Source organism: Lipotes vexillifer, unplaced genomic scaffold (assembly GCF_000442215.2).
Source record: "Lipotes vexillifer unplaced genomic scaffold, Lipotes_vexillifer_v1.1 scaffold702, whole genome shotgun sequence".
In the NCBI taxonomy this organism is placed as follows: domain Eukaryota; kingdom Metazoa; phylum Chordata; class Mammalia; order Artiodactyla; family Lipotidae; genus Lipotes; species Lipotes vexillifer.
Genome location: NW_006786634.1, coordinates 554,956 through 582,229, shown reverse-complemented (window position 1 = coordinate 582,229; position 27,274 = coordinate 554,956). Strand labels below are relative to the sequence as shown.

The window sequence follows — 27,274 nt, the reverse complement described above, 5'->3', positions numbered from 1 at the left end:
TACTATTGTTACTGAACCAGGTTCATTTTGCCTGACACTCAGCAAGCCAAAACACTGAGTTGCCAAGTTTTGCAGCAAAGAGAAGGTTTATTCACAAGGCAGTCAAGTGAGGAGATGGGAGAACAAGTCTCAGGCCATCCTCCCCCTTTGGGGTGCAAAGGCCTTGGGGTATTTGGAAGATAAAGAATAAAGAAGCAGGATGGTCTGAGGGATAAGGAATGTGGGGAGCATGAGGAAAGTGCTTGGGAAAAGGTGTGGTAATCGTCATCGTTCTATGAAGGCCTCTGCACATTCAAAACTGGAGGTGTTTAACATGGTCTGAGGGTGGAGTTTTTGGCCCTCTGACATCAAAACGTCACTGACTGGACACTCACGCATGCCCAGCTGGAGGGTTGGTGGTCCTAATCAGTGTTAACCACTTCAGCTTGGTCCTATCCAGCTCATCTCCAGCTAGTCACAGCTAACTCCAAGTACCTGGAAAATAACTTGGGCAAACATCTTATTGCTTCGGCTGCCTGCTGCTTGCAGTATGTGCAAGTCTTAAAATGACCTTGATTAGCGAAGGCAGGTAAAATGGATTTGACTAATAATTACCCATGGTTTAATTATTATCTACATAAGTCATTTATTTGGATCTTTATGCTCTTGTCTTTTACTTACTTCTCTTATGCATTCCCTCCTTGATTTTTTTTTTTTTTTGGTGGGAAGGGGATGGACTTCTGCCAGAGTAACACTCCCTCCCAAGCGGGAGTGGGTTATTTGACACAGGGGAGAATCCAAGTTGTGGCGAAAGCATTAAGGCTTCGCTCTCTTTCCTCCCCTTTCCGACCTCACTGGTGCAAGACAGCAAATCCCAGCTTAACCACAGGGCACATGCAGGGCTGCCGGGTTACACAGCTCCACGGACCACGGACGTTGTATCCTGGAGTTGGGCTCCACAGAAGAAACAGCACAAGTGGCACAGGCTTCCTGGCCTGCTCTGTGCCAAGTAGTTACCCAAAGAGAAGCCCAAAGGTTGTCTGGCTATGCCAGTGGCAGGGTGGGCCGATCTAATCAGGGGTGACATAATAGCAAGTCCATTATGGGCACACATCTAAGATGCTCTGTCCAAGCCCAAACTTACCAACAATAGACCTGACATTTTGAAGTCCATTTGTCTGACTTCTCTATTTCTCAGTTAATACCCTGTGCCTCTTTTTGTTGTCCTTCTTAATTAAGATGACCTTGCTTCTAGGTGTCCTTAGTTACTGACTAGCTATAATATTTTACAACCCACTTAACTCTTGAACGTAATGATGTCATAATTATGAAAGTAACCAGATTCACATGAAGTGTTGCCTAATCTTAAGAACGAACTGGCATCTGTGAAAACAGCTGAAACAATTAAGAGGAAGAAAGTTTTTGGAAGCTTTAGGATTTTTCTTTTTTTTTTTTTTTTTTTTGCGGTACACGGGCCTCTCACTGTCGTGGCCTCTCCCGTTGTGGAGCACAGGCTTCAGACGTGCAGGCCCAGCGGCCATGACTCACGGGCCCAGCCGCTCTGCGGCATGTGGGATCTTCCCGGACCAGGGCACGAACCCATGTCCCCTGCATCGGCAGGCAGACTCTCAACCACTGCACCACCAGGGAAGCCCTGCTTCAGGGTATTTTAAAAGTAATTAGTACTAGTTAGCAATAAAGTTCTCTTCTCGGAAATTACGCTTAAAGGGGGAACATGGAATACAGAAAAAATCTACCACTAGAGAATGAAGCACCAGTCTTCCTAAACATTGTTTCCACTTTCAACAAAATGTGGGTTGTTGAAAAAGAGCATGTAGATGCCAGCCAGGACTTCAAATGGGTCCAAACTTGGACAACAGCAAACTAACAAGAAAGGTTCTCAGGGTCAGAGTTTGCACTGATGCTGCACAATTTCCTATGATTGACTTTCCCAGAACTGTGCTCTCATCTTCCTGAGAAAAATACCCAAAGTACTGCTTCTTCCTTTGGCCAACCAATCACCTCTCAGGATAGGACACATCTGTTTGTAGGTGTGGATTGTCGTTGCTCAAAAATGACGTGAGGCTTCTTAAAATAATAATAGGTCATTTTGCTTTGAGCTGATCTGTTTTCCAACAGAGCTAAGAGGTTTTCCACTAAAACAGAGAATCAGCAGGTTGTCAAAACAGCTGAAATGAGGTGTAGGCAGGACTTCACATGTGTCCTGTAATTGCCCATCCCTATGCCCAAGCAGAGCAGAGATAAACTCCAGACTGCAGGTTACTCAGACACAAGGATCAACTTCTAAGGGCCCTGAAAGGCAGGTGAACCAGTTCAAAACAGTGTGACCTGCTTAGAAAGTACTGAGTATCTAATAAGTATTGATTGGCTAATCCTTCAAAACTTGCAAAGGGGGCCCAAGACAATCTTGAGATTTCAGTAGCCAGAGAGACCCAGACAACACCTGGCTATGGTGACTCTCTAAATTGATTTTAAATGAATCATTCGCTGAATTTTCAGTTCAGCTAATCAATTATCAAATTGTAGTAAATACTCACTTATATGCTCAATGTTATCACTTTAGTTAAAATGTGTTTGCATATTTTTTTAAAATGCCAAATGACTATGTAAATAATCTTCAAAATGTTTTTAAATTAATTTTTACTGGAGTATAGTTGATTTACAATGTTGTGTTAGTTTTTGCTGTACAGCAAAGTGAATCAGTTATACATATATGTATATCTACTCTTTTTTAGATTCTATTTCCATATAGGTCATTATAGAGTACTGAGTAGAGTTCCCTGTGCTATATAGTAGGTCCTTATTAGTTATCTCAAAATGTTTTAACTAAGCATTTACTTTATTTCATATTGTTGCTTATAATTTCAATCAAAGAAATTTGTTTGGCCTATAAAAGAATATACATAGAATAAATTTCTATTTTATTTATTTTATTATATATATATATATATATATATTTTTTTTTTTTTGGCCACGTCCAGTCTTAGTTGCAGCAGGCAGGCTCTCTTGTTGTGGCACGCAGGCTCCAGAGCATGTGGGCTCAGTAGGTGTGGCGGGCAGGCTTAGTTGCCCAACAAAGGATTGAACCTGCATACTCTGCATTGGAAGGCGGATTCTTGACCACTGGACCACCAGAGAAGTCCCATAAATTTCAAATTAAAAAAATATATATATATATATATATATTTTTTTTTAAGGCTTTAATGAGTCCTATCAAAACATATTTGTGGGGACTTCCCTGGCAGTCCAGTGGTTAAGACTTCACCTTCCAGGGGGTGTGGGTTCAATCCCTGATCAGGGAGCTAAGATCCCACATGCCTCGCGAGACATGCCTTGAGGCCAAAAAGCCAAAATATAAAACAGAAGCAATATTGTAACAAATTCAATAAAGACTTTAAAAATGATCCATATCAAAAAAATCTTAAAAAAAAAAATTTGTGTGTGTTCACTTCGGCAGCACATATAAATACTAAAATTGGAATGATACAGAGAAGATTAGCTTGGCCCCTGCACAAGGATGACATGGAAATTCATGAAGCATTCCATATTAAAAAAAAAAAAAATTTGTGTAAGATAAAGTAACTCAAGGTCATCGTTCCTGATCGTGTAGACAGCCCGCCCTCTAGTGTTTCTTTCTAAGCCCTACCGCATTTTAAACCATAATCTCAAAATGCTAGGTTAATAGGATTAAGAACTGTGTCATCAAATTAATAGAACAAGGCAAAATCCCTGACACAGACAAAAATTAAATCAGAGAAAAGTGAAGGTCCTTCCAGAAGTTGGTGACAACCTCACTGGGGAGAGCCTGCAAAGTTGGTGGTAAATATATTAAAACTTCATTTGGTAAATAGGGTCTTAATAGAGAATTAGTTCAAATGATAACCGTAGATATAAAGTGTGATAGCTTTGCAAATACTAGTATTTTTAAAAGATATTCCAAATGTTGATTAAATAATGGAGTTTTTTTTAAAAATAACATATACATAAAGCAGATAAATATCCCCTTTGAGAGGAATTAAGATAATCTAAGTTATTTTATAGATATAACTTTATGAAAGCATACATTTTTATTTGGAATGTTTGAAACTAATTTATCTAATTAAATTTAGAAGGAAATTTATTATCTGAGAAGAAACGAATTTAACTGTGCATGATTCATACATCCTGATGGACTTTATAAGATGTATGAGAAAAATCTGAGGGGTTTTTACTTTCATAAAAAAATAAGTAGGGCTTCCCTGGTGGCGCAGTGGTTGAGAGTCCGCCTGCCGGTGCAGGGGACACTGGTTCGTGCCCCGGTCCGGGAGGATCCCACATGCCACGGAGTGGCTGGGCCCGTGAGCCATGGCCGCTGAGCCTGCGCGTCCGGAGCCTGTTGCTCCGCCGCGGGAGAGGCCACGGCGGTGAGGGGCCCACGTACCGCAAAAATAAATAAATAAATAAATAAAATAAGTAGTAAGCCATTTAGGTTAAAACTTACTTGTGGACTCTGAATTCTGAAAAAAACCAGTCCCTTTGACATATCTAATTCTGTGTTTGGGGATATTTACTGTTGACAAGGAAATAAAATGCAGTTTGGATTGTATGGGGCTGTTATCCATGCTATTGGTTGCCCTAAATTTCAAATGCTTCAGATGATGACCTTATTTAACTGTCAGGAAGAATGTAAACAAAATAGGGACTTGGGTTGTCTTTTTTAAAAATTTATTTAGATTTCAGGTTTCCTTATGTCTCAGCCATATCAGCATACATTGTCCAAAGTCATAAAGAAAAACTGACAGAAAAATGCTTTGGATCACCATGTGTTTTCAATTGATGCCAGTAGAAACTAACTTAACCTAAGACATTTGATACAGGTTTATTTTTCCTTTGCAGTCACAGCGGAAACATGAAGCTGCCACTCTTGGTGTTTATTGTGTATCTGCTGTGGTTGAAAGATTGTCACTGTGCACCTACTTGGAAGGACAAAACTGCTATCCATGGAGGCCTGAAGGGTAATGTTTGGTTTCTTTATCTGCGCTGTGTCCCGTTTGCCTGTTTGCATGTCCTGCTGGCATTTACGGTGATTTACAGTTGAGAGATAACCATATTCAGGATGCCCTCTAGTTTCACAGTGAGATGTTCTCCAGGCACTTAAGTCAAGTAGACAAGACGCCAAGCATCTGGATAAAAATAGAAAATTCCAAATGTGTCTCTGAGAATGGTCCACATATCCAGATGTTTGCCATCACAGAGATAAAACTTGCCAACGTTTTGGGTTGCATTGCTTGGTCTCATCCAGATGTTTGGTGTCCTCCGAGCACAGTTTTAATGAACAGTGAAATTCTTTTCTAGCATTTGAAAAATTTAAACAATTAAAGTAATCCATGCAGTTATTCTTGAGTTAGTGAAAGAATGGGTTATAATGACATTGAATCTGGTTGGTCTGTGCTCATTAACTTGTGGCCTTTGCTTGATGGGATATGCTTTGAGTACTTAACAGTTAGGAAAATAAATTAGTTTAAACGTTTCTTTTTGGGGATCTGTAATTAAATTTGGAGGCCAGATTAAGCTTCTTTGGTGGCCACATTGGCTATTGTGAAGAGAGAATGACAAATCATGAATTTCATACTCACTAAAGGCTTATTAAAGGCGTGTAAGAGATGTCCAGTAGGTTATTAAAGAATCTTGCATTATAAAAGATGCTTTCTAGGTTTTATGCCTCCTGGGAAGGTAACTGAAGCTGAAAGAAAAGGAAATTGTTCACTCTGTTTAAGGTTCCCAGTTGGGCATTTAATATAAATGGTCTGTGAAGAAAATTCAATGTTTTCTTCTAATATAAACACACTTGAGTTTTAAGGGAAAGAAAAACAATTGGATAAATGAAAACAGGCCCTGAGGAAAATGATAAGAATAGGGTTAAATGAACTCTGACTTGGCTAGAAGTTCAGAAGTGAGGAACGGAAGGTATCACCCGGGTGGTAGCCGTGTCCATGTGGCAGCTGACAGCCCAGATCATTGTGATCTGCTTTCAAAGTTTGATGCTGTTAAAAAAAAAAACAATTAAGCCTCTGCTGGGGGAACATGAAAAGTTGGTGAACTCATTGTGTTCTGATACATTGTAATCTGATCAGATCTCAAAGGAAAAAACTACAACTGCACCGTAATCTTTTAGGTTTTTCCAAGGCTGGGGAGATAGATATAGATGAAGAGGTGAAGAAGGCTTTGACTGGCATGAAGCAAATGAAAATCCTGATGGAAAGAAGAGAGGAGGAACATGGCAACCTAATGAGAACCCTGAAGAAATGCAGAGAAGAAAAGCAGGTACAGTCATTGAAAATCATACCTGTCCTTAACTATATCTGGATCATAAATAGTGCATGTCTGAGTGCACTGGAGGAATTACTTATTTACCCTAATCATAGATTTTCTGGAGAGCAGCCCTTATTGGAGGAAGAGTTTGAAGAAAATTTCAAATTTCTTCAAAGAACATATTCCTTGTAGATTAGGCCTTCGAAGGACTCCAAACTCGGGAATTTGGGGGATTCGGCTTTGTTTGGGAAGTGCTGCTTTCTTAAAAATGCTTTATTGGTGCCTTTTGAGTTGGGATATTGTGTCAAAAGTGTCTGGGAGTTTTTGGCTACATCAGTGGCCTCCAAAGTTTTTTTCTTTCCCATCCCTATTACCATAATTATTGTTAGCATCCACTCCTGAATATATGCATTTTAATTTATTTATTAAATTAGACACATGAATTGCTACCATTATTATCTCAAGGCACAGAATGCACTTAGGGATCATCATTAGCTTGGGTAGATGTAAGTCCATATTTCAAATAATCTAGATATTTTGAAAATATTTTAGCTTATTGCCAAATCTGATTAGATCATCATATTTTTACTGACACAAGGCCAAAGAGCTTGTAATGAAAAAGTGGCAGCCCTGCCATTTGCTTCTTATCTGCTTGAGCTTAAGTTATTCATATTTTTTAATCTGCTGGGGGGTTTTTTCAAGAAACTTTTAAAGCCTCCTGTTCATTTTGTGAGGGCTAGTTTAGTTAAAAGTAGTTAAAAAACATCATTTACCTGAGTTCTTTTAAATGGCAAGTCATTGCAACCGGCTCCAAGTGAACAGAGAGAGGCAACCAGTGTCTCTTCCGCCGGGTCCTCACGCACAGCTGGCCACACACAATGGCCTGACACAAGCACCAGTGCATGTGAAATAGTACATCAGCCTCATCATGTTTTTAAATTCAAATACCTTTACTTAATAGTTGTTGTCCAAACTATGTATCTTATCAATGGAGAATATACCTTATATTCAAATGTCTATGGGCCATATTAAAAACTGTTCATATGTTACAGTATAAAGCTCAATACATTTCTAAATTATAGACATTGCATGGCTCATAGTTTCATATCATTAACCATTAACATAACACTCAGAACAGTTAAAAAATTTTTAAATTTATTTTCCAACATACCCTTATAGAGGATATCAAAACTATAAAAATAATTTGGAAAATATTTTAAATTTTAAAATTGGGAGTAAATTACTTTTAAATTTTATTTTCATGAAAACATTGTTAATTGTGGTAAAACATGCATAACATAAACTTTGCCATCTTAACCACTTTTATGAGTACAGCTCAATAGTATTAAATACACTCACAGTACTACCCTGGTGGCACAGTGGTTAAGACTCATGCTCCTAATGCAGGGGTCGCAGGTTTGATCCCTGGCCAGGCAACTAGATCCCACATGCATGCCACAACTAAGACCAGTGAGCTGCAACTAAGACCCGGCTCAACCAAATAAATAAAGAAATATATATTTTTAAATGCACTCACATTATTGGACAACCAATCTCCAGAATTCACCCCATTTTGCAAAACTGAAACTCTATACCCATGAAACAACTCCCCATTTCTCCTTTCCATAGTTGATTTTTAAATTTAAAAAACACAAATACAGGTTCTAATATCTCTTCTCTAGACCTTGATCTACACCTAGACCTGTAGACCTATAAAGTTGGGGGTTACCAAGCTCCGGAGCTGCTGGAATACACGGTGACCACTGGGTGTCCCCTGGTCCATTGGAGCAGGGCTACATCACAGGCTGGGACCCCAAAGCTGTAGTCAGCCTGTCACCAGCTGGTTGATTTTGCAGCCATCCCTCTCCCTGCACCACACAGGGTCCCTGTCGAGGAAAGGAGATTGCTTGACCAGCAGCTGGAAGCCCTCCTCCCTTTCGGCAGAGATCAAAAGACCCTGAGGAAATGAAAACCAGCTCCTCATGAGGAAAATGTGTTCTTCCCTGGTGGGCTTGTGAGTCTGGCCACTGGGAATAACCACACTAGATATCATTCACAGGCCCTTTATAAAACACATTATCACTTGCAGTCCTTCCAACATCTGAGTAAACCATCACTTTCATTTTACAGCTAAGGAAACTGAGTTTTGAGATGTTAATTAATGTGTTGTTTTAAATTTTTATTGGAGTATGGTTGCTTTACAATGTTGTAACCCTGTCATGACTGACCCAGGAGAAAGTCCACTGGTGCTGTGTCTGTGGAAGACCCAGTGACTTTCTGTTTTTCTCCCTTTCCTGGGCCTCCTGGCAAGCCAAGGAGGGAGCACATACTATGGAAAGAATGCTTGGTGTGGGTCAGGTTAGCAAGCGTTAGTTCCATTTCTGACCCTGAAGAATCCAAGGAGCTAGTAGAATTTTTATTATTTCTTAAGACCTACTAATTTATTTTTTAAAAAATCATTGAATTATACTCTTAAGGTTTCGGGTACTCATTTAAAAATTCATTTACAAAAGGGAAAACCGGGCTTCCCTTGTGGCGCAGTGGTTGAGAGTCCACCTGCCGATGCAGGGGACACGGGTTCGTGCCCCGGTCCGGGAAGATCGCACATGCCGTGGAGCGACCGGGCCCGTGAGCCATGGCCACTGAGCCTGCGCATCTGGAGTCAAATTACGAATTGACAAATATGGGGTGGGTGCCCCCAAGTCTCCCAGAACAAAACACATCCCATCCTCAAGTGATCCAGTGTAATCTTGATCCTCCTCATCAGCTTCTCCCTATTTATATTTAGTGGGAGCATCTGAAACTTGCTCTTACTAAAGTGGGAAACCCTAAAGCAGCTTCAAGTGATTCCCCACACCCTGCACCCCCATCCAGGTTTGTGTGGGACTTTGAACTGCAGGAAGAGAGTTCTAAGTATGGAATCTATTGCTGGGTGGGACATTTAGGGGGAAGCAGAAGGCATGGACAAGGCATTCCTAAACCAGAGACCTACTTCCTCCATGGCAACATTTCAGTACCAAAACTTGGGCCATGTGATTTGGTCATTGGCTCTTGTTACACTCTTGGAGGTTAGTGGAAGGAAATCAGATGATTACGGACTGTGTGCCTTGCTTGCTCATCTCACTTAATACGAAACCTTAAGAGGTAGATCCTACAGTTATTCCTATTTGCTAAGAAGGAGACAGGGGCTCAGAGATGTTAAATAATTTGCCCAAGGGTCCACAGTGAGTGTAGTTTGTAATTGGAAATATTGGGATTTCGGTGTATAGTGACAATGGGCAGAATATTTAAAAGACTGATTGAGAAAACCTGGGCAGTACTGTTGCCTGTCCTGGTGAGGCAACCTTTCTTGAGAAGTTGTAGGATTCCAAAATTGTTCCGCAAAGCCCAAAGAGACAAGTTAAACCTGTCTGGATCACGAGGTGCATTTGGCAGACTGGAGCCCTGCCAGGTTTCTTATGTGGGACGTAGCAAATGACACCCAGCTTAGCCCCAGGATTCTGCCATGAGGGCAGCTGAAAAAACCAAGCCCTGCAGAGGAAATGTAGGGGGGATTGTCAGTGCCCAGGTGTTTCTTTGGACTTAATATGCCAGGAAAGGGTGATTTCTTTTTCTTTTCCCGTAGGTAAAAGTGCATACTACATTGGGGTTAGAAACTGTGCTCCCTCGTGTTTTTTTTCACTTAAGGCAGTCTTCATCCACTCTGAGGCTTTCTCCTTATGGACAGCACAGGTCCATTATATCCCCTAAATCCCCTGAACTACTTCTCAGGCCTGGAGGGAGCCGGTCTGCAGAAACCCACACTTGCAGGGAGACGTTGTTGGGGGGGAGCGGTCTACGTGGGGCTGGCCTGGGGGGAGCTCTGGGGGCAGGGTTGGCGTTCTCAGGGACAGGTGTCGCTTCTGCTGGGCGGGACCTGGCTGAGTACAGCAGGCACCACAAGGGGGAGTGCTTGGAATGTGGATGAGAAGAATGAAGCCCCTCAGAATACAGCATCTTTGCCATTAGAATGCAACTCACTACAAGAATTGTGATATACAGTATACAGGAATTTAATATACAAGATTTGATTTGATACACAAGAATTGTGCTTCTTTGCAGTGTTTGAGAACATACAAAAATTAAAAGCAGCATAAATGAAGGAAATAAATGTGTCAACTTTGTAAGCCTTAAAAACCCATCTTCCACATCCTTCAAGGACTAGAAGGGAAGACAGACAAGTAAACAGATCAGTTACAGTCATTCAGCAGAGCAGGGGCTGGGTCTTCATTGTTGCTTCACCCACAGGCAGTGAATGTCCATCCCATAGCAAGCACTCAATAAATAGCTGTTGACTGTACAAATGAACAGGTGAATAAGAACTGCCTGGTCTTCAGTAGAGATCAAGCAGTGCTCTTAAGTTAACAGAAAGCTTCAAGGTAGATCTGTCAGACGCTAAGGGTTTGAAGAAGGAATGAGGTTTAGTATTTTTTGTTTTGGTTTTAATTTTTGGCTGCCCCGCAGGGTTTGTGGGATATTAGTTCCCTGGCCAGGGATCATGGAACCCGGGCCCTTGGCAGTGAGAGTGCCGAGTCCTAACCACTGGACCACCAGGGAATTCCCAGAGGTTTAGTTTAGAATACGCACATTTTGTAAAGAGTGAAATCAACTAAGGTACAACACATAGAGTCATGAAATGGAAATAGGGTGTGTGTTTCTACTTTTTAATTAGGAGGCTCTGAAACTTATGAATGAAGTTCAAGAACATCTAGAAGAGGAAGAAAGGCTATGCCAGGTGTCTTTGATAGGTTCCTGGGATGAATGCAAATCTTGCCTGGAAAGTAACTGCATGAGATTTTATACAACCTGCCAAAACAGTTGGTCCTCTATGAAAAACAAGGTAAGGGAAAAATAGAGCTCAAGGTTTCTAAGTTCTTAAGGTATGTGCTTCAGCTTACTTTTAAAAATTAACTTATGTTAATATTTAGAATAGATATTGGCCTTTTGCAAGCTAGAATCTAGCATTCATGCTTATGTATGAATCACTTGTGGATATATAATTTTTAAGTTAGAACAGCCATCCAGTGCTTGCCCTCCCTTTCAGGACACTGTGTGTATCTCTCAGAAACACCCTGACTCTTTCTGCCTTGTATTTGTTATTTATGAACACGTTCCCACTAGATTGTAAGCTCTTTGAGGGCAGGAACCATATCTTATCTGCCTTCATTTAAGCACTGTAGGCATTCAATAAATGTTTGCTGAATTGCATTCTGAATAATAGTATTATAGTCTCTGATTTCAACCTGCTTTAATGTTTTCGCTGGAGGCTAAGCCTTTGAAGGCGTCCTCTGCCTCCTGAGTCTCTCCTTCAATGGGCTTGCCCTCTTGTGGCAGCACACACATGCCCGTGCACACATATACCCACATTCACGTCCCCTTTACCCCAATCCATGCACATCCTGTAGGACTGGCATGTTTTCTTTTTTGTCCTCTTTGGCTCTCTTCTGGGCAGAGGGAATCACAGAGGGTGGTGACCTGAATACGATGAGCTCTGACCCATAAAAGGCTCCTCTTCTCTTGGCCTGAATCTCCCTTCCCCTTCAAGAAGTGGGCTGAGTATGCAACGCAGAGAAATTCCCCTCTCCATATCAGAGCATGCAGTAATCAGAGTCTGCGCCTGGCTTGGCAGTGCCATCCCCAATTACAGAAGGAACAACCCCAAGGATAATTCATATGCCAAGTTAATTTGCCTCCACTGTTAATTGCATCTGCTCTATTTTTATAGCCACTCTCTAACATACCAGAGTATACTGGAATGAGCACTGGCTGGAAGTCAGGAGCTTTGGGGACCATTCCTATCTGCACCTTTTGTGTGACCTTATGATAATTTCTTGGGCCTTTAAAGTTTCGTTTTTGTGGCTGGGTTCAGGTAAACAGAAGCTGGCAGAGGGAGAGGCAGATGATCCACCCAGATTACTTTTTGAGAAAGGCATGAGTCTTCTAAGAATCCCTGGAGAATTCTTTGAACAGCCCTTGAGCAGGGGTGGGGAGTGCTCCCACAGTGATGTTTGATGGTTGCTATGTTCCAAAACATGCAACAGGGTCATATCACTATCATACAAGGGCAACTGTGTTCTGGCATGAACTTATGTGTCACATAGATGAAGTAGAACATGGTGTGACTGCTGGAAGATCTCCCCCTGAATAGGAAATTCTATAATTAGAGCTTCATTCCTTTGAGTACAGCCAAGGAGGGCTTTGATCACTGGTAATATGTAACATCCCGAAGTAACCTATTTAGCTGTATTAAGCATCTATAGTTCAATGTGAATGTATTGATCTTTTCGCTGGACTAATTTATGAGATGAGAGAGAGGAGAGCATAAAGATACGAATAGCATGCCACTGAAGGCAAAAAAAAAAAAAAAAAAAAAAAAAAAATTTTTTTTTAAAGAACAACTAAGAGACTCCCTTTCAGAATCTAACCCATCCACCTTTCAGAAGGAAAGGTATGTTCTAGGGAGGACTGAGGGCAGGATATATTGAATATATTTTAACTCTTCCCTGAGAGACTGCAAAAAGCACAACAAAACAAAGCAAAACTCAGACTCTTGGAGGACTGGAAGAGAATATCAACATTGTATCCCAAAAGGGGAACAGACCTGATAAGTCATAGAGTCTCGATCGCATGTCTTCCTGCCTTCTTGCCACTGAAGGAAAAAAAAAAAAAAAAAAAAAAGAAGAACTAAGGCACTAAGGCAGAGGTGAAAGACAAGAGCCTTCTTCACAGTTTTCAGGCTGCACGGTCTAAAACCATGCATGCCAACCACCACCAGTACATCGGGACTGTGGCTTGTCAATAATATTGGAAACTTGACCTTCTTAGGCCTTGGTAGGAAAAGAGAAACCAGGAGGAACTTCAGACCCTATTTCCATAGTCAAAGTCAAAGCCAGGTACATGAATGTTAATAAATTATCTTAAAGTGGATCACCTTTTCCTAGTTTGCCCAGAACTGTTCTTGATTTGGAATGACTACTTGTAAGTTGACATTAAAATTCACAATAAAAAAATAGTCCAAAAGAAAATTAATTTATTTCATTTCTGTCCCCCATCCCACCCCACAGCTTGAACATTTTTTCAGGAAGATATATCAGTTTCTGTTTCCTTTCCATGAAGATAATGAAAAAGACCTTCCCATCGGTGAGAAGTTCGTTGAGGAAGATGCACAACTGACCCAGATAGAGAACATGTTCAGCCAACTGACTGTGGATGTGGGATTTCTCTATAACAGGAGTTTTGACGTCTTCAAACAGATGCAGCAAGAATTTGACCAGGCTTTTCAATCATATTTCATGTCAGATACAGACTTCATGGAGCCTTACTTTTTTCCAGCTTTTTCCAAAGAGCCAGCAAAAAAAGCACATCCTGTGCAAAGCTGGGACATTCCCAGCTTCTTCCAGCTGTTTTGTAATTTCAGTCTCTCTATTTATCAAAGTGTCAGTGCAACAGTTACTGAGATGCTGAAGGCAATTGAGGATTTATCAAAACAAGACAAAGGCAAGTATTAAAAGATTATTTAGATATCTGTACTAAAGTTGAGTTTTATTTAACTTGGAAATGGTAGCCATTTCTAAGTCATTGTACAATGTTTCTGAGAGTGATGGTTTATGGATAATCAAAGTCTCACAGCCTCTTAGAAAAAGCTTTGAGGTCTGCCAAACACTAGCCTTCTCCCATCTTTGTCGAGAGCTCTGTGGGGCTGTTCTCTATTTCTAAAGCAAATTTTAAAGGCTGAGAAAGAAAATGCTGGTAAGGTGAGAACTTGAAAAAGACAGTTGCCTCCTTTATTAAAACTCAGGCAGATGCTTGGCTCTATTCTGCTTGAACATCATGGGGTTTCTTTAAAATCAGTCCAGGCTCCTCAACTTCCAGTTTGGGAAGAAAGCTTAGTGCCATGTAAAACCAGGTCACATTTAGTGCCTTCCATGACCTCCTCTGCATCGCTACTGTAATCCCTTAGATCACATCATTTATGCACAAAACCAGAGAAAATACTCAGAGACAAACCCAAGACTGTAGAAATTTCTGTAAATGATAATAATCGCCTCCTACCAATACCACTCACGCCCTCTGATATTCCATATTGGAAAAAGCAATGCTGCTTTATGTTGTTAAGGCAGAAGGAGGTAACTTCTTTGGGCTTCTGTGGAGAGCCTGGGAGGCAGCATCTCAGAAATGAGAGTTGCCGTGTGGGCCACAGGTAGAATCTGTGTTTCCTTGGACTTATCTCTACGGAGCATTAAGTCAAGGACAGGGATGCTCTTCTCTAACAAAAAAATGAAACCGGCTCCTTCTAGAAATCCTGCCAGTTGTGACAACATGGATGAACATGGAGGACATTATGCTATGTGAAATAAGCCAGACACAGAAGGACAAATATGATATCCCACTTACATGAGGAATCTAAACTAGTCAATTCCTTCCTTGCACCACCATCACCTCAGTGATAATCTGGATATCCAGGGTCCCCTGCAAGTGCAGAAAGTAAAACAAAAACAAAACAGCAAACAAAAAAAGCCTTTGTGGGCTTCGCTGGTGGCGCCGTGGTTGAGAGTTCGCCTGCCGATGCAGGGGACACGGGTTCGTGCCCCGGTCTGGGAAGATCCCATATGCCGCGGAGCGGCTGAGCCCGTAAGCCATGGCTGCTGAGCATGCGCGTCCGGAGCCTGTGCTCCGCAAACGGGAGAGGCCACAGCAGTGAGAGGCCCACGGACCGCAAAAAAAAAAAAAAAAAAAAAAGCCTTTGTTACACCTTTATACTCTTCTCTCTCCAGTGTCCCTACCCTAACCAGACAGCAAGCTCAACAGAGGAGAGATTCTCTTCCCAGATGAGTACATGAGGACAGTTTATCAAAAATAGGCAGGCAGGGGCTGTGGGGTATTTGTGTGGTTTCATCACTTTTCTGGACTGGTGGTAGGTGAGGAATAAACCTATTGCCCCTAGAAAATCCACCTAATGAGAATAAACCTTTGCCCCTTGCGGTAGACAGAATAATATAATAGCTTTCCAAAGATACCCAAATCCTAATCCCCAGAACCTGTGAAAATGTTAGGTTACACAGCAGGGGAAAGTAAGGTTGCAGATGGAATTGAGGTTGCTAATCAGCTGACCTTAAAATAGAGAGAGTATTTGGGGTTGTCCAGGTGGCTCCAGTGAAATCACAAGGGCTCCTAAAAGTAGAAGGAGGCAGAAAAGAATCAATAGAGACAGCCTCATGAGAGGAACTTGTCCCTACTTTGCCAGCTTTGAAGATAGAGGAAGGGGAACAGGAGGCAAGGGGTGGGGGTGGCCTCCAGACCTTGGAAAGCCATGGAGATGGATCCTGCCCTAGAGCCTCCAGAAAAGAACAGCCCTGCCAACACCTTCATTTAGCCCACTGAGACCCACTTCAGACTTCTGACCTATAGCACTGTAAAATAATCTATGTTGTTCAAACCACTAAATCTGTGGAATCTGTTACAATAGCAATAGGAAAGCTGCCTCCTGTCAATTACAGTGGTTAATATCTTCTGAGTGTAAACTATGTATATGGCAGCCTTCACAGATAGGCTTCATTTGTCATGATCATCCTAAGAGCCAAAATTAGAAAAGTAGCTAAAATTGAATAATGAACACTGTTAAAAGGAAAAAGGTGATAAAAATATGAAATATCTTGTTTAATATATTTTTTAATTTTATTGAGTGTTGTTTCATTTTAGTCTCCATATGAAAGAATTTCTTTCCTACTTTGTTCTTTCTAGACTTCAGTTGCTGAATCTGTTGAAACAGAATAAGATAGCTTTTTCAGTTGTCCTCACTTGGCTTACAAATCCCTGGAGAGAATAGATGAGATCCATTTAATAAAACTGTGGTGTAGTAGCTTCACACAGTGCTGGGTACCAGGAGCTGGGAGTTCTGGGTTTTAATCCTGCCCTGGAGAATTTTGCTGTCCTTAATTTTCCCATGGGGGAAACAAGCAAGTTGGGAGGGTAGATGATTTACTAGAAGTAACTGCCTAGAAGGGTCCTCAGGCTCTGTTCTGGCATGGCCGAAGGTAGGCGATGGGCTACTCTCATGAGTATAGCATGGGGAATTGGTTCATAGAGCCCTCAATTTGCCATCCTTGAATATACCAGGTATTCGTCTAGATGCTGTGAATAAGCAATGATTATGACACAGATGACACAGCCCCTAACTCTTAGGAGTTTAGTCCAGAGAAAGAAAAACAGGTCAGTGAACAATTACACTACCATATCTTAAGTGAAATGACAGAGGAAGTTATGGAAGAATGACAAGATTAAAATGACAAGACCAAATCCCCTCTCTTAAAGGACTCAGGGTCTAATAGAGAAGACAAAATTAACAGCACATAATGCAGAATTGCTCTACAGTAGAACTCACAGGGGTCTCTGGGGCAAGAGGAGATGCCACTAAACCCATAGGGAATGGGAGAAAATGGCTCCTATTCAACAAAGAGGATGGCTTACCCACCAGATGATCTAGCAAAGGCCTCGTAGGTTTTTAAACAATAAACTTCACATTTTTTGTTTGTTGCTTTTGGCTGTGCCACAGGCGGCCTGCGGGATCCTAGTTCCCTGAGCAGGGATTGAACCCCTGCCCCCCTGCTGTGGAAGCACAGAGTCTTAACCTCTGGACCGCCAGGGAAGTCCCAGTAAACTTCACAGTTTATTTCGAAATGTTTCATTTTTTAACATCAAGGATTTAATATAACAGAATATCATCAGGTTAAAAATTAATAACATATTTTTCCTAATGTGAAACACTCAATTGGGAATTGTCAATTTGCTATTGGACGACTTCTTTTTACATCATTTTTATATGGATGGTTAATTATTCCAGGGAAAAAAAATTTCTTAAAAGTTGATCTGCTTTAGATGTTTTCCTAAATCTTTGACTTACTGTTTATAACATTATATATGTGAAACGCAGAAAAGAATAGTAATAAATACCTACCACCCAGTTTAAAAAACAGACTTTTCCAATATCTTTGGAACTCCAATACACATTCGAATTACAGCTTGAAAAAATTAAAATAATTACTAGAAAAAATTTTAATAGGAGCCAAAAGAGAAAAGTGGCTTACAATTCCCTATCTAGTTAACCCCAATGATATCGGAAATAATAATGATAAAAATAAGACACACTAAATTTAAAATAATTTAAATATACAAAGGAACAAAAGAAATGAAAGCTGCCCTCTCCCACCCCATCAAGTCTCTCTTCCAATAGAGTTACTATGAATGATTCCTCATGATTCCTTCCTGAAAATAAAATTATATGCATTAACCTCTGTGTGGGGAGTGGGGTTTGGGGGAAGCAAGTAGTAATAATAGTAATGATGAGTAATAATGACAGTAATGGGACTGCTGGATTAAAGGATACATGCACTTTTTTTTTTTCTTGCGGTACGCGGGCCTCATCACTGTTGTGGCCTCTCCCGCTGCGTAGTACAGGCTCCGAGCGCGCAGGCTCAGCGGCCATGGCTCACGGGCCCAGCCGCTCCGCGGCATAGTGGAATCCTCCCGGACCGGAGCACGAACCCGTGTCCCCTGCCTCGGCAGGCGGGCTCTCAACCACTGCGCCATCAGGGAAGCCCAATACATGCGCTTTTTAATAGATGCCAAATTGTCCTAGCAACTGGTTGCACCAGTATGGACTCCTACGATTGAATACAGAACAAAGATTTTGCAGGTGCTGGTTAGAAAGAGAAATGACATTCTATCCATGCCTTTAAAGTTCAAACTCTCTAACGACACTGATGTGAAAATGCTGTTACTTGTAGACTCCGCCCACGGCGGCCTGAGTAGGACGGCATTGCCTGTGCGGGGCCGAGGGCTGTGCGGAGAACTTCGCCAGAACTCGTCGGAATGTTTCCAATTTCACGCAAGATGCCAAAAATGTCAGGATTACCTACAGGAAGGTAAATGATTATTATGTTCTCAGGGTTTCGATTGTATTCTGGTCAGAGGTCACAAATCTCACTTTTACAGGCATCGTGGATTCATTTGCTTCCCTTCAAGCTCTTTTTGGCGTGCTCATTGCCGTCTGCGGGTGCTCAGGGCAGGTTTATAAACGTTTATTATTCAAAAGTAGGTCAACTTACTTTTCCCCTTTTAAAAATTCCCTCATTATTCCCGTGAAAAGTTTTTATGGTTAAAGACCAAGCGAAAGACTCTTGTGTGCAAAAGAGAACTCAGCAAATTAGGGCAACTTCTTTCTTCTTACTGCAGAGAAAGAAAACCACCAGTGAAGAAATCTTCATAATGTGTAAGCAAATTTTTAGCCAAATAAGTTTTTTTTTCAAATGGCATTAACTGTTTCCAGATGGTGGGTTAATTACTAATTAGTATTTAAATACAGATAGTAGCTTCTCCTCCCAAGCCCTGAGCAGCTCGTTTGGCCTCCTCCCAGATCTGACCAAGAGCGGCTTTCATTCTTCCCCAGGTGAAAAATTCTCTCCACCGGTCCTTCCCCCTTTCCTCCGACCCTCATGTCCCTTCTCCTCCCCAGCTGAAGTCACTTCCCAACCGGTAGGTTCTGAACGCAAATTTTCTTGCAAAATCCAAGAAGAGCTTTTGATTCCTGTGCTTCTGCTTTTTACTTTGCCAAAGCCCTAAGGGAAGGAAATTCTAAAAAATGTGGCTAAGATTTGAAGCAAGAGATTGAATATAAACTGGACCTTTTTATTAGAGCAGATGAGGGTGTTATTTCTTCAGAATTGCTCCCTGGGTGACTTTCTGCAGCTCTGTTTCATCATTTGGAAAATGAAATTAATATAGCTACTTAACAAGGTGTTTTGAGGATTAAATAAAATGTCTGAAGTACTCATGATTCTCATTCAAGTGTTTGTTTTTCAAGTCACAGTTACAAGGTTGCATACAGACAACAGAAGTTTTTACAAGAGAAAAATATACACTAATATACTGACCTCTTACAAAAATAGTCCCACTCAAACATGCCACCTATGTATCATTAACTTCCTTTAACTTCCAGTTAAAAGCTTTGAAGAATAATCTCTCCCTGATTGTCATAAGATAATAGAGAAGATGGGAGGGGGTGTGGGAAGTGACTGGAAGAAGGTGATGGAAAGGTACAAACTTCAGTTACGAAATAAATAAGTACTAGGGTTGTAATGTACAAGATGATGACTATAGCTAAAGCTGCTGTGTGATATATAGGAACGTTGTTAAGAGAGTAGATCCTAAGAGTTCTCATCACAAGGAGAATTTTTTTTTTTCTTTTTATTGTATCTGTATGAGATGATGGATGTTAACTAAACCCACAACAGTAATCAATTCAGAATATATTGTGAATATGTAAGCCAAACCATCATGTTGTATACCTAAAACTTATACAGTGATGTATTTCAATTATTTCTCAACAAAACTGGAAAAAGAAAGACAATATATAAGAAATCAGGTAATACAATATAAACACATCAAATAATCAGTATACATCAAGTAACACAGTATACATGCAGTATAAATTGATTGCTGCAAAGGTAAAACACAGAGGAAAAGCTGTCCTAATGTGCTCCCATACAATTTTTTTTTTTTTTTTTTGGCTGCTTTGGGTCTTCATTGCTACACGCGGGCTTTCTCTAATTGCGGTGAGCAGGGACTACTCTTTGTTGCGAAGCACAGGCTCTAGGCACATGGACTTCAGTAGTTGTGGCTCGCAGGCTCTAGAGCACAGGCTCAGTAGTTATGGCACACGGGCTTAGTTGCTCTGTGGCATGTGGGATCTTCCCGGCCCAGGGCTCGAACCCGTGTTCCCTGCATTGGCAGGCGGATTCTTAACCACTACGCCACGAGGAAAGCCCTCCCATACAATTTAAACTTTTATATTTTATGATAAATGTATATAGAATAAAATAATAGAAACACATGTGCCTAATGCTAGATGAAGAAATAAAACATTACAAAAATAGATGAAGCCCCCGCTTGTGCCCCTTCCACATCATATCCTCTTTATCCCCTTATAAGGAAATCGTTTTGGAGTATTTTTTTCCTTCCAGTTTTATTGAGATATAATTGACATACAGCACTTATAAATTTAATGATTTGACATCGTGAAATGGTTAACACAGTAAGTTTAGTAAACATTCATCATCTCACGTAAAAAAATTTTTTAAAGAGAAAAACATTTTTTCCTTGTGATGAGAACTCTTAGGATTTACTCTCTTAACAATTTTCATATATAACATATACCAATGTTAATTATATTAATCATGTTGTATATCACATCCCTGGTACTAACTTATCTTATAACTTAAAGTTTGTAACTTTTAACCATCTTTGTCACCATCACTGACTATATTCCCCACACCGTAGGAAACTTCTATTTTGAATTTGGTGCTTACTCTTTCCTTGTATTTCTTTTTTAAAAATTTATTTTATTGAAATATAGTTGATTTACAATGTGTTAATTTCTACTGTACAGCAAAGTGATTCAGTTATACATATATATATACATTATTTTTTCATATTCTCTTCCATTATAGTTTATCACAGGATGTTGAATATAGTTCCCTGTGCTATATATATTCTTATACTATATATATTCTTTATACTTTTATCATGTGTTTATATATAGCACACATACACACATATACCATACATAGCAATGTTTTACATGTTTTTAGTTTTTATATTGTCAAAGTATAACTTTCAAGCTTAAAAATATGACTCATACAAGTACAAAATGAGCATGTTAAGATTGATTTAGGGCTTCCCTGGTGGCGCAGTGGTTGAGAGTCCGCCTGCCGATGCAGAGGACACGGGTTCGTGCCCCGGTCTGGGAAGATCCCACATGCCGAGGAGCGGCTGGGCCCAGGAGCCATGGCCGCTGAGCCTGCGCGTCCGGAGCCTGTGCTCCACAACGGGAGAGGCCACAACAGTGAGAGGCCCACGAAAAAAAAAAAAAAAAAAAAAAAAAAGCTGGAGTCTGTTTTTTCAACCTGAGAATCTGGGCTCGGCCATGGGTCTGTCCTTAAGCAACAAGATATTGGCAAATGTGAGTGGCTTGAAATGTGCTTGTGAATTAACGTTGTCCTCTCTTGCTACTAGAAGCCTATCCACCACTGAGTGATCAAGCCCAGGCTAGCCTTCTGGAAGATGAGAGGTCCCAGCCATGCCAGCTGAGACCCTCAAAATGTGAGGGTCTAGACCATCCAGCCCCAGCTGAGCTAGCTCAGACATAAGAATAGTCCAATCAACCCACAAAAACATGAGAAATAATAAATGTTTGTTTGTTGTGCAACAAAAGCTAATGGATGCATATTGTCACATTTCATGAGACACCTGCTAAATGTGGGTTTTCCTTCTTCCTTTTCTTGAAACACTCATTCTCATGTCTATATGCTGACTAAAAAAATGCCTTAAGGTACTGATCATGTGAGTGTATTTTTTTAAGTAACAGCATTAAGATATAGTTCATATACGATAAAGTATACAATTCAGTGTTTTTTAGTATACTCACAAAGTTGTATAACCATCAGCACTATCTAATTCCAGAACATTTTCACCCCAAAAAGCAACTCCATACTCATTGGCTGTCATTTCCCATTCCCCACCCCCTTCCCCTACCCAGCCCCTGGCAACCACTAATCTGCTTTCTGTCTCTGAATTTGCCTATTCGGGGTATGTCATATAAATGACATCATACAATTTGTGGTCTTTTGTGACTGACTTCTTTAACTTGGCATAATTTTTTCAAGGTTTATCCATACTGTAGCATCTCTCAGAACTTCATTCCTTTTTATGGCTGCTTAATATTCCATTATATGGATATACCACATTCTGTTTATTCGTTCATTAGCTGATGGATATTTGGTTTGTTTCTACTTTTTGACTATTGTGAGTAATGTTGTTATGAACATTTGTATACAAGTTTTTGTTTGGACATATGTTTTCAATTTTCTTGGGTATATACCATGAAATATATATGGGTCATATGGTAACTCTATGTTTAATATTTTGAGGAACTACTAAACTCTCTTCCAAAGTGGATGTACCATTTGCGTTCTCACAGAAATGTATGAGGGTTCTAATTTCTCCACATCCTTGTCAACACTTGTTATGGCCCATCGTTTTTATTTTAGCCAACCTAGTGGATGTGAAGTGGTATCTCATTGTGATTTTGTCTTGTATTTCTCTAATCACTAATAATATCAAGCATCTTCTCATGTTTTTATTGGCCATTTGCATGTCTTCTTTGGAGAAATGTCTATTCAAATTCTTTGCCTATATTTTAATTTTGTTATTTGTCTTTTTATTGTTGAGTTGTAAGAGTTTTTTGTTTTTCTTTTTTACATATTCTAGATACCAAATGCTCATCAGATATATTATTTGAAAATATTTTCTCCCATTCTATGTGCTGTCTTTTCACTTTCTTGATGGTGTCCTTTGAAGCATGGAAGGTTTTTATTTTGATGAAGTCTACTTTATTTCTTCTTTTCTTTTTTTATTTTGGTGTCATATTTAAGAAACCATTGCCCAATCCAGGGTCACACAGGTTTATGCTTATGCTTTCTTCTAAGAGTTTTATGTATTTAGTTCTTGCATTTAAGTCTGTGATGCATTTCGAGTTAATTTTTGTATATGGTATGAGGTAGGGATCCAGCTTCTTTCTTTTGCAATTGGATATCCAGTTGTCTCAGTTTCACTTATTAGAAAACTCTATTATTTACTGTGTAGAATTGTCTTGGCACTCTTGTTGAAAATCCATGGACAGCAAAAGTAAGGGCTTATTTCTGGACTCCCAATTCTCTTCCATTTGTCCATATATCTATCCTATGCCAATTCCATACTGTCTTGATTATTGTACTTTGTAGTAAGTTTTGAAATTGGGAAGTATGAGTGCTCCAATGTTGTTCTTTGTTTTCAAGATTGTTTTGGCTATTATGGATCCTTTGCATTTCCATGTCAATTTTGGGATCAGATTGTCAGTTTCTACAAAAAGGGCAGTTAAGATTTTGATAGGGATTGCATTAAATCTATAGGTCAATTTGTGGAGTATGGCCTTCTTGACAATATTAAGTCTTCCCATTCATGAAAATAGATGTTTTTCCATTTTTAAGTCATCTTTAATTTTTTTCACAGCATGTTTTAGTTTTCAATACAAGTCTTACAGTTCATTTAAAAATTTGTTCATAAGCATATGGTTCTTTTTATGCAATTGTGAGTGGAATTTTCTTAATTTCATTTTTGGTTTGTTCATTGTTAGTGTATAGAAATACAACTGATATGTGTATATTGATCTTGTGTTCTGCAACCTTGCTGATTTATTACTTTTTTAAAAACAAAATTTATTTATTTATTTATTTTTGGCTGCACTGGGTCTCTGTTGCTGCAGGCAGGCTTTCTCTAGTTGCGGTGACTGGGGCTACTCTTCATTGAGGTGCGCAGGCTTCTCATTCTGGTGGCTTCTCTTGTTCCAGAGCACAGGCTTTAGGGCACACGGGCATCAGTAGTTGTGGCACACAGACTTAGTTGCTCCACGGCATGTGGGACCTTCCCGGACCAGGGCTCGAACCCATGTCTCCTGCACTGGCAGGCAGATTCTTAACCACTGCACCACCAGGGAAGCCCTGACTTATTACCTTTAATAATTTTGTGTGTGTGTGTGTGTGTGTTTGTATTCCTTAGGATTTTTTGTATACAAGACTATGTTGTCTATGAATAGAGATAGTTTTACTTTTTCCTTTCTCACGAGATTGTGTTTTGCACAAAGTTTCACCTTTATTTTAGGGAAGTCTTTTTCCACTCTCTAAAAGAAAAAATGAGTGTCCCTTGTAGAATTCTCCTTGCCTAAGATCATGAGGGCACTCACCACCTTCTTCCCCCATAATTAAAAAAAACAAAAACTGCACCACTATTCTAAAAGTTAACAACTCTAAACTTGCAAATGAAGACATTTTAAAAGAATATCTGGATCTCCTTTCAAATGTATACTGTATCTTGTTAACTGTGACTCTCTTTGTTTTCAAAATATTTTCTTGAATTACTTTTCAAATGTACACTATTGCAAATTTTTTTACCTGCAAGTACAAAGGTCTCCCTCTCCTGAAGATCCCAACACAATTTTTGGAAAAGTGTGAAGGCTGGAGGATCTTGCATTATATCTACATCTCAAAAAGAAACAATAACTGATTTTTAAGACTTGAGATGACGTAGTCACCTAGCTTCTGGTTGGTGGATTCTCCCCCACCCCTATCTTCCTGAAGGCATGGTTTCTTAGTAAACAGCAGAAGACATAGTCGAAAGAGCCTGTGATCTTTTTCTACAATAACAATCTTTTATGATCCCAGATGCCCTAACATATAGACACTTCTGTAGTTTGAAGATAAATTATCTTTACACAGTATCAAGATGCTCATCAGCGCAGCTCTATAAATTCCTTTAACCCTGTTTCAGTTCAGAAGGACTGCTGTGCAATAATAACACAGAGCTGCAGAATCTTAGTGACTTGTGAACACAAAGCTTTCATTCTCTCTCTCTGTCTTGTCAATTACAGCTTGCATGGGAGCTCTGCTGCACATCTCCTCACTCAGGATGATGGAGCCTCCACCATATGGAGCAAAACTAGTTCCACTGTCAGGGGAGGGAGGGTGATAAATCCTAAACCATTCTTAAAGGATTCCTCCAGCAGTAAGACACGTCACTTTGAATATGGCCATGCTCAACTTCCAGGTGGCAGAAAAGTGCAATCTCCCATGTGTCCTGATCAGAGTATAAGTGAGCAGCCCTAATGACCTTCAGAGACACTATGGAAAGGAAGACAAGGAAAAGGAACATTTTAAATCTTCAGTGTGTGCTGGCTCTGTGAGCAGGCATTCTGCAGTGTTATTTCATTCATGCCGATTGTATCTGGCTGAAAACTCATTCAAGGTCAAAAGGCTGGAAGTAGAAAGCTTAAGGGCTGGGACTTAAATCCACAACACCCAACTCCAAGTCCCACATACCTTTTTCTTTACCATGTTACTTTCTTCTTTGCTAGACTGTCCTGATGTTCCTAAACTATACACAAAAGTAGATGAGGCCCTTGAGTTGGTCAACATATCCAATCAGCAATATGCCCAGGTTCTCCAGATGACCCAGCATCACTTGGAGGACACTACATATCTGATGGAGAAGATGAGAGAGCAGTTTGGCTGGGTGACAGAACTGGCAAACCAGACCCTAGGAACCAAGAACATCTTCAGTTTCATAAAGGTAATGGAGAGACTCGAGCAGTTATGGAGACTAAGTGTGCATAGATTGATTTTTCTGTTAATTTACTTATTAATTACGTCTGAATTTGAAAACAGGCTCTAGAAGGATATTCATACTTCCATTGTGATTGTACTCAGGCTGACTCATGCATGGTCTTTAGAAAACAAGAAACTCTATAAAGAAAACCAATTTAAAACACAAAATACTTTCTAATCCAGAGATGGCTAATTCTGCTTAGAGCTATAGTGCTGATACAAGTAACCATGAAGAAACCTGGCCAATGTCATTTTTAAGGGAGGAGACTTTCAGGTAAAGCAACTTGAGATCAAAGGCTGACTCTGAAACTTACCAGCTGAATAAGTTTGGGAAAGTTTCATAATCTTTCTAGGCCTCAGTTTTTCCATCTGGAAAATGGGAATAATAATAGCTACCTTAAAATTTATGTCTGTAAAACAATGAGTATAAGTTCCTTATCCAAAACAAGAGCTCTGTAAATTATAGCTCTCATTAGCTTTTGACACAACAAACTACTGACTTACCTTGAAAATTAAACACAGTTATATATTAATATTCACATATAAACATTGCTAACTTAAGTTGCACTTATACCATGTCTCCCACTTGCAATCAATAACTCCTGTTGCATAACATAAAATAGTGACTGAATTTCTTCCCTGATGCACCCCCTTTACACACCATATTACATTAATATGCGATGCACCAGGCAAGTGATTTCTGATGAGGTTGGTATTAGTGGGCTCCTAAAAAGACCCAGATACAAAAATCACTGGCAGAGCAATTGAAGGTACAATATTTTGTGTAGCATGTAATGTTAACAATCCCCCGGGATCCCTTTACCAGCTCCAGCTGGTGCTGCTGCAAACTGCTCACCCCTGAAACCTTCCCCAAAGGGTTGTCCTTGGGGCCACTTATGCTCCAGAGCTCCCTGCAGGATCAGGCTGAGGCTGGAGGTCACCTGAAGGCCACCTCCCAGATTAGCATCTCCCTCTTCTCTATCTTGCTCGCCTCATCCCCCTAAAAGTTTTACTGAAAGCACCCTTAGTAAATAACTGTGTCAGAATCTCAGGCTCTGCTTCTAGGCAATCTGACCTAAGACATTCTGTATCCTAGTGATTCACTCTCTTTCAAGGTACAAGGTTGTGGTTTGAGAAATAAGTTTAGAGAGTCACAACCAGCACATTAAACAAACAAACAAACAAAAGCAGAATAGGACACACCAGAAGAAAAAATATTAGAGTGTATTGCATTTAATAAGTCAGATGCATATGTCATGGAACTTTCATTTCCATGATGTGTGTTTATATATGTGTATAACTTATATGTAAGATGTGGTTTATTTTCTTTTTCTATTTGAGTATAGTCGATTTACAATGTTGCATTAGTTTCAGGTGTACAACAAAGTTATTCAGTTATATATATGTCAATATATTCTTTTATATATACATTCTTTTTCAGATTCTTTTCCATTATAAGTTATTACAAGATATTGAATGTAGTTCCCTGTGCTATACAGTAGGTCCTTGTTGTTTATCTATTTTATATATAGTGGTATGTATCTGTTAATCCCAAACTCCTAATTTATCCCTCTGCCGCCTTTCCCCCTTGGTAACCATAAATTTGTTTTCTAAGAATAATGTGTGTTTTTGAGTCATGATGACAAATGTGTTTATAACTGTAGACCATAGTCAAAAGGTTTTGAAAGCCACTA

General features: G+C 39.9%; 1 protein-coding gene and 1 non-coding gene across 2 annotated transcripts in view; one reads left to right on the top strand and one right to left on the bottom strand.

The window, feature by feature from the left end:
* Positions 1-3,726: 3,726 nt before the first annotated feature.
* Positions 3,727-27,274, top strand: part of CLUL1 (clusterin like 1) — a 25,760-nt gene continuing 2,212 nt past the window's right edge. Inside the window, exons 1-7 of the mRNA XM_007459058.1 lie at positions 3,727-3,812; positions 4,876-4,994; positions 6,155-6,303; positions 11,003-11,170; positions 13,395-13,827; positions 18,114-18,251; positions 25,331-25,534. Of these exons, the coding sequence (XP_007459120.1) occupies positions 4,889-4,994; positions 6,155-6,303; positions 11,003-11,170; positions 13,395-13,827; positions 18,114-18,251; positions 25,331-25,534 (1,198 nt within the window). The 5' untranslated portion in view covers positions 3,727-3,812; positions 4,876-4,888. The remainder of the gene's footprint in view (positions 3,813-4,875; positions 4,995-6,154; positions 6,304-11,002; positions 11,171-13,394; positions 13,828-18,113; positions 18,252-25,330; positions 25,535-27,274) is intronic.
* TRNAE-CUC (transfer RNA glutamic acid (anticodon CUC)) lies at positions 10,812-10,887 on the bottom strand. The gene has a single exon. It is a non-coding gene; the product is annotated as a tRNA-Glu (tRNA).